This window comes from Ascaphus truei, chromosome 14 (assembly GCF_040206685.1).
Source record: "Ascaphus truei isolate aAscTru1 chromosome 14, aAscTru1.hap1, whole genome shotgun sequence".
NCBI classification, from domain to species: domain Eukaryota; kingdom Metazoa; phylum Chordata; class Amphibia; order Anura; family Ascaphidae; genus Ascaphus; species Ascaphus truei.
The window spans coordinates 11,221,426-11,229,814 of record NC_134496.1 but is presented as its reverse complement, the minus strand read 5'-3'; the positions used below and the strand labels follow the sequence as shown (position 1 = coordinate 11,229,814).

Genomic DNA, 8,389 nt, shown 5'->3' with positions numbered 1-8,389 from the left:
TGGGCAAGCTACCCAGCTACCTGAACAAGCTCCTCACGCCTACCCCATGCAGTACGTATCACCTGAGATCAGACTCCAAAAGACTATTCATGGTCCCAAGACTCAACAAAGTATCCGGACGTTCCTCCTTCTCCTTCCGTGCACCCCAAAACTGGAACAACCTACCAGAGACTCTCATATCCACCACCAGCTTAAGTTCTTTCAAATCTAAGGCTGTCTCACACTTTGATCTGGTCTGTAACTGTTTCATACGCTCATAATATATATTTTCTTTAACTGTGCATGCAATGTCTTGTATATAATGTATACCTTGTTCATTTATGTAACTGTATTTGTAACCATGTATTATTTTGTTTTACTCTGTGCCCAGGACATACTTGAAAACGAGAGGTAACTCTCAATGTATTACTTCCTGGTAAAATATTTTATAAATAAATAAATAAGTCATATTATGTCTAAGTGAATCTGCCCAAAGAAGTGTCCCCGCAATCAAAATAGTATAGCTGAATACCAAAACAATGTAACGTCCCTACATCAATAACCTAGTGACTTGCCAGCCTACTCCGTGCACCTCACAACTGCAGCAATGTATCGGAGAGACTCCGAACCGCCTCCAGTTTAAGTCATTTCAAGACTTCAGCTGTCTCAGATTTGAATCTTGTCTGTAACAGTTACATATACCCAGGACTTTTTTTGTCAAATATAAAAGGTGCCGCACCCGGCCTCTTACCATCTTGTGCTCCTCATCTCCGACACGGCGTCACATTGTCATGGCGACGTGGCACTAATTGAAGTTGTGGCATCATTTGGTGCAGTGTTGCCATGGCGATGAGTCGTTACCAGACGATGCCGTCGGAGGAGAAGGTAAGGGAAAAAGGTGACTGTACCGTCTCGCACAAAAAAAACCTGCATACACCCATAATCATATATGATCTGTAACTGTCCTGAAATGTCTGTAAATTGAATGTATAAGCGCTGCTCATTTAATGTAACCATGTATTATTATAACTCTGTGCCCAGGAAATACGTGAAAACTAGAGGTAACTCTCACTGTATCACTTCCTGGTAAAACATTTTATAAATAAAATACTCCGATGTGTGGCCACTGCACATGGTGGTCGGTTACCCTCAACTTCCGGGTCACACTATTGTGATGTTGCATGTAAATAAGGGGTCAATATATGTAATAGGGAAACTCCTTTTTTTTTTTTTTTTGTTTTGTTTCCATGGGAAAAATCTGTATGTGTAGCCAGCACCAAATAGACAGGAAAAAGCCACAAGGCAGAGTTTTTCCCAAAGGAGAAATATAAGATCCGTACAGGGCCTGAAACGCTGCACTCTCCGCCGCTCTCTGAATACTCGGAAGACACTGCGTTAATCTGTAAGTAGAGCGCTACTTTGCATTTCTCTTGGGAACATCTGCCTCGTTGCTTTTTCTACATGTAAACAAGGGCCATTTGGCAAAGCTAGTCTGCCCATTTTCTCATGCGGTATTTTTATTTGCTGTACGGTGGAGGGTTTTTTGCCAATTGTCTTTTGTAATGTCCGGTTAAACCCACTTACCATCTCCAAGTTGCATAGCGGCAATCAACCTCGCACCCAAAAGGTCGAAACAGTTGTCATTGAGTAGGGTTACTGGCAATACACTTCTTAAACCCAGGCTGTGCTGAAAAGCTGTGTGAGCCTCGTCCAGGGTGATGCTGAGCGGGCGCGCGTGCTGGCGGCGATGAAACACACACTGCGCATGCACGACGCTTAGCTGCTTGCAGAGGCAAGCAATTTTTTATATGCTGGCGCGTCATGAGCGGTTCGCCAAAGAGCGCGAACCAGCTCCGTGAAGTTATCCTGCGCGCACCTAGCTGGCCACACATCTCTCAGCCGACCAGAGCGCGTGATGTCACCGTGCACGAGCACCAGCTCGCTCCCTGCTCAGCCGCAGCCTAATGCGGTAGGCATAAGCTTGCAGGGGTCCATGTTAAACTGGATGAGAATTAGTGACACACATTACCCAGAATCCCTGGCTGCAGTGGAAGCACTGTTTGCTAAGCGATAGTGGAGAAACACAGGGTTGCAGACCTGTATACTGCTGCGGCCGAGTTTATTCGAGCATTTGCCCGTTCTCGGCCGCAGCAGTAACCTGGCGCGCGCCGGAGGGTGCCGGGCGCGCGCCGAAGCAGCGGAAGAGCGCCCTCCGATCGGGGCGCTCTCCCTCCCGCTGCCGGGTCCGCCGGGTCCCCCGGAACCCCCTGCCGCCGTCCCCCACATCGCGGGACACCAGGGCTCCCTCGGGGAGCCCTGGACGTGCGTGCAGGGGGCGCTGGCACCCGATGACGCGTGACCGCGCATCGGTGACGCGCGGCACGCCGAGGGAGTGGGGCTAGCAAGCCGGGGCATCCCCCGGCTTGCGGAACTAGCCCTGCTCGAATAAATCGTGTCGGTAGTGTATGACGTTCAAATGCACCCACAAGTGGTATTTTTATTTACTGTACTTGTGTGCTTTGAAATCTCTGACAATATTTGATTCCTGACCTTTTCCCATATTTAGGATCCCATCATGTCTTTCCCTAAACTTCTGCTTTACTGCATAGGTGTATTGTGCCCTTTATTATTAAGCCCTTATTCTATATGTAATGAAGCAAATTCCCTGTGCTGGGAATGGAATCGGCTCCATTCAAGTGAATTAGACTAAAACCGTCTTCACAGCATATTGGGTAGAGGGGTACGGTTTCAATATGTTGCAGAGCTGCTTTCATCTTGATTAAGCCAAGAAGGGTGGGGAGCCGTGTTGGTCTTTCCTTCCATGTAGTAACAGAGCAGGGGGTGCGGGGTATTATACCTTTTACAGTATATTGGACCAAGCATGTTACAAGCTTTTCAACCTCTCGGAATCCTTCTAGGGCAGGGGTGCGCAATCTTTTCCCCTGCGCCCCCCTGCCTGCTCTCCTCGCCCACCCACCGGCGTGCTGATGTCATGGCAACATGGTGTCACATGACCTGACGCTGCGTTGTCTCCAGAAGCTGTCTGAGCCAAGGTAAGTGAAGTTTAGAGGTCTTCACCGTTCCCCCAGCATTTCATTGAAATGCCTTTGGGAAGCACGTGGGGCCTCTGTAAATCCCACGCCCCCCAGTTTGCACACCCCTGTTCTAGGCTTTACTGTACTTTGATTATGAAGATGTTATATTTATTCAAAATCTGCTGCATGGGCAAAATGGTAGTATATATGGGCCTTGATTTAAAGCACATCTGCAGAGCTAACGCATGTCACAGACAGGGAGTGTGTTCTGTGCGATACTAGTCAAGCTTTCGCCCATTGGGTTGCCATTGGAACAGAAATAACTCCCACGTTTCTAGTCCAGTCTTGACCACTTTGGTTTGTTTTTAAATGCAGTTTTGAGATTGCCGTGTTGTACTGTACAATTGTATTTATTTAGTGCCAACAGTTTATACAGCGCTGTGCAAAATAACAAGGCGGGGAAGATAAATACAAACAATGGGAACCTGAGCACCAAGTAAATGATAATAGAAGGGGGAAGCCCTGAAGAACTCATAAATTCTAATGTTCACCAATGCTTTTGCAATTCTTCCATGTTAGTGGTAAATATTCTCTGTGTGGTTTTTAGGCAGCTGAGTCTGAATAAAGTTATTGTTGTCTATTTCTTTTTATTAACTTCACAATGAGTGTTCTTCTGTTCTATGTACGATGGATGTGTCTGAGAAAGCAACAGGCCCTCAATAAATAGGAGAGGTATTGAGACATTTCACATCACTCTTGAGGTCTCTCACAAACATGACTGTGTCAGTGACCAATAATACATCATCCTCATTGTATGTATATATTATACTGTACTGTAATAATATATTGTGGCTGTAATACTGAAGAACTCATTTATTCTGCACTATATATCATACCTTATATAAGTTATGGTGGGTGAAAAAGGTGACAAAAAACCTCCACCGTATCGCATAGAGCAAATAAAAAATAAAATAATCTATAATTTCTAATGGAATGCAAACTTCTTCTGCAGAGGTATTTTGTGAATGGTGCCTTTCGTTCAGCGAATGGAAGCCGTGTTTTCTTGATGATTGGAGGGGAAGGAGCAGCCAATCCAGCTTGGATGACATCTGGTGCCTGGCTGGCATACGCTGAGAAATTTGGAGCCCTCTGCATAATGCTGGAACACAGATTTTATGGCAAAAGTCATCCTACTACGTAAGACCTTCTACAGTTGATCTTTCAAAGCTTTTACTCTTACATATTTACATTCACTTCTATGTCTTCTTCCCACTTAATAATGAGATCTTTATCTGACTATAACTCCCTAGTTAATTTAGTGTAGATGGACAAAATAATAAGCGTGCTGAAATAAGTGCCTATAATATCTAATTTAATATCCCATATTTGTTAAGCGGCGCTGCTCTATAATTTATTTACAAAATATTTTACCAGGGAGTAATACTTTTGAGAGTTACCTCTCGTTTTCACGTATGTCCTGGGCATAAAGTTAAGATGACAAATACATTGTTACAATACATACTTACATTAAATGAACAGAGTATACATTATATTCAAGACATTGCATGCAGAGTTAGAGATAATATATGATTATAGGCGTATGTAACAGTTACAGACCAGATTCAAATGTGAGACAGCTTTAGTTTTGAAATAACTTGTGGTGGATGTGAGAGTCTCCGGTAGATTGTTCCAGTTTTGGGGTGCACGGTAAGAGAAGGAGGAACGTCCGGATACTTTGTTGAACGTTGGGACCAGTCTTTTGAAGTCCAATCTCAAATAAGTGCTGCATGTGGTAGGGGTGAGGAGCTTGTTCAGATAAGCCTCCCTCCTGCACCAGAAGACCGCTTGTGGTCCATTCATCTGAAGGTGCCTTCTGGCATAGCAGCACTTTGTAAATATATGGGCCTTTAATGTTTGTAAAGACCCTAAAAAAAGAATTTAAATGTGTTTTTTTTCCTTTTTGCTTATACTTAAAATGATTGTTATTTGTAGTGACTCTTTTACTTCTATGAACAACCTTCCTCTTCACATGTATACTTAATGATGTCTTCTTTTTTTTTTTTTTAATAACAAACATAACATATACACTGGCGACACACTTTATTCGAGCTCGGCTAGTCCCACGAATTCGGGTATACCCGGGTGTATTGAGGTTTGTGACTGTTTTCTGCCCGAGTGCATTGGGTTATTTTCCAGGCAGGGATTGAAGCATTTTATTCCCGCTGGCTGCAATACTGCACAGTATATATATATATATATATATATATATATATATATATATATATATATATATATATATATATATATATATATATATATATATATATATATATATATATATATATATATATATATATATATTGCATTACAATTCATGAATTTATGCCATCTGGTAGACACGCGAAGCATTACAGCCTATTAAATCCTAATCATTATCATTTAACAGATCAGCCGCCCGTCAGCCAGGCATGAACCCAGGCTGGGAAGGCAAACGCAACGGGGCTTGTCAGAGGTGAGGAGCGGCGCATTCCAGGTATCTGCCAGGTACATACTGGGTATTTGCTCGAATAAAGTGTGTCGGTGCAGTATGTTCCATTAAGGTTTTGGAATTTAAATAAAACATTGATTTTACTCCTGAAATAGTTAAGATGTCCAATTTATTTATTTATAGCCGCAACCTTAAACTCTACTTCCTGCCGATAGATGGCAGTAATTTGTAGAGACTGTGATGTATTTCCATTTCAGTCACAACATGATGGTGTTTATGTATAGGGTCTGTAATTATTGGTGTCAAATGTATCAAACCTCATGTTTGAGTTTCTTACATCTGACACAAGTCTCTCTCTTAAAATGACTTGAGAATTGGTGGAAGAGACAGTGGTTATTACAGATGTGCATTTTGATACATTCAATGATAATAGAAGGGTGAAAAACACCTCCCCATAGCGCTCCCATAAGCACTCCACAATAAATCACTCGCTCAAGCAGCCAGTCCTAAGTTGACCCTTGAATAAACTGTAAGGTGTCTTCCAAAGCCACAAAGTGTCTTGTGGAATAACACCCCTTAGTAAATATGGGCCAAAGAGCCTTGATACAGTGGCGCAAATTGACATCCTAAAATATTGACGTTTTTGGTGTCAAACACCCCAATGATCTATTTGAGACTTTGATAGCAGCAGAATATGCTGCATTACATTTCGGCTTCTTCTTGGCCCGCGAGACATTTAATGCCACCATTATGTTAGGCACACAGTTCCCTGACTGCAGAGGTACCGCTACGGAGGTAAGTATCTTTGGAAGCAGGGGATCCCCGGAGCTGAAATGAACACAATTCAGTTCCTTGGACCCCCAGCTTCAACACTGAAATAAAAAAAAAACACATTTAGGGATCAGTTTCAAAATACATGATCAGTGTTGATGATTTGTAATAAAAGAGTTCATAGGAGAAAGGGTTACGTGTCCGCTTCTATAAACGTTGCGTCTTCAGCTAGGTTATGTCACACCATATAAAGGATATCAAATCACAGAGACATATAAGGTTCCCACGGCATCACCTAAGCTTGATCCAGACTGTACATATAACATTATGTAATAATGCCAGGTCAGGAAACATAACGCTTCATTCAAGCCATGATGCTTCTCAAATAGAGAGAGAACATTGTTTCCTTTTCAATGTTTTAGTCCTAATTACATGGGCACTGTACCCCAATACAGACTCTGCACATAATACCTTCATTTTAAACCCTAACTCGAGGCATTCAACTGTCAAAACGGTTTCCAGCATTTGAACCACACTGGGTCAAATGTCATTGACACCCTAAAATAAAAAGCCATATACATGGTCAAATATGTTGACTCATACAGTATAACTTTATTTTTAGTACTCAAACCCACTTGCTTGCTTACACACAGATCAAGACGACGTGCTACGACGTCCAGTGCTCCCACATTATTTCCACCGTAGCATTTTAAGCACCTCACTCAAACATGAAATTCCTGCACACGTCTGCGTCTCTGGCTTCTGCATGGCAGCCCTTTTTAAAGCTGACGTGTAATCATAGTAAGCATTGATGTAATCTGCCAACTAGCTCATCCATAACCCACCAGGCCCTTCATCTTGTCAGAGAGAGACACACATCCCTGAATATAAATGTCTGTCTAGCATAGCTTGCACTCGGTTTGTCCACTATTCCATTCGAGTTAATATTTTTCCTTTGACTGTTTCAAAAACCTTTACCGCTACATCTTTCTCTCTACACAATGTAAACAGTACAAATAAATATAAAGACGGCTCATGTTGGTATTATTGAATAGAGAGGGAGATTACATATAGATTTTTGGTTGTAAGCATTTTGGGACAGGTGCCTCTTTCCTGTTTGTCTTTAACATATATTTACTCTTGTTATACAATGTTATTGTCCTCCCTTCCACATTGTACTACGCTGCGGAATAAGTTTGCGCCATACAAAGAAAAGCAAATAAAAATGATATGAGGCAGAGAGCGAGACAATAGTATCACAAATAAACATTTGTAAAAGTGCACTGAGACAGAGGAATAGCAAAATGAGAAACGGGAGGAGTGGGAAATGTAGCAAAGTTAGGAGAAGACAATGTCTTCTTACAGTAATAGGTAATAGTTGCTTTGCCTTTTGTTTTCCCCTCTTTAGAGACATGAGCACTAACAATCTTCGCTACCTGAGCAGCCGCCAAGCCCTGGCAGATATCGCCCACTTCCAGACGGTGATGACCCAGAAGTTGGGTTTGGGTGATGGCAAATGGGTGGTGTTTGGTGGTTCTTACCCTGGATCTCTAGCAGCATGGTACCGAATGAAATATCCACACTTGGCCCATGCGGCTGTTGCCAGCAGTGCACCTGTGAACGCGGTGGTGAATTTTAGTGGTGAGTAAGCAAAATCCATATGTAGTGGTGGCCATTAATCTAAGAAATAACGGAACCTGTGAGTTCCAACGTCAGTGCTCTAGAGTGCACAAAAGAATAGTCCATAGTGATTTGAATAGTATGTATGTATGTAACAGCATCTCCGCCCAGCCGTCATCGGTTCACAGAGGGGAGGGTGTAGCGGCCACGGAGGGACTGAGGAGTACAGACAAGGAACAGCCCCGACGCGCACGTTTCACCAACTGCTTTGTCCGAGGGCTTAAGGAGACTGCCAACACCAGGTGTTTTTAAGGTCGCAGCTCCTGTGATGTGGGACCAATTGGAAGCTTAGAGCACTGAATCGGCTCCGCCGATTCGGCCGTCCGATGCCACTCCCACAATGGGTATGTTCCGAGCAGTAAAATAGATCAACGCCTGTGTCCAAATATAAGCGGAGATGTATTTAAGTACACAGAAGTAACAGTTAAAATATATA

The 8,389-nt window shown here is 42.9% G+C and overlaps 1 protein-coding gene across 1 annotated transcript in view; it reads left to right on the top strand.

Annotated features, from left to right (window-relative positions):
* Window positions 1–846: 846 nt before the first annotated feature.
* Window positions 847–8,389, top strand: part of LOC142465422 (putative serine protease K12H4.7) — a 51,716-nt gene continuing 44,173 nt past the window's right edge. The window contains exons 1-3 of the mRNA XM_075569380.1: window positions 847–864; window positions 4,027–4,211; window positions 7,682–7,914. Coding sequence (XP_075425495.1) covers window positions 847–864; window positions 4,027–4,211; window positions 7,682–7,914 — 436 coding nt within the window. The remainder of the gene's footprint in view (window positions 865–4,026; window positions 4,212–7,681; window positions 7,915–8,389) is intronic.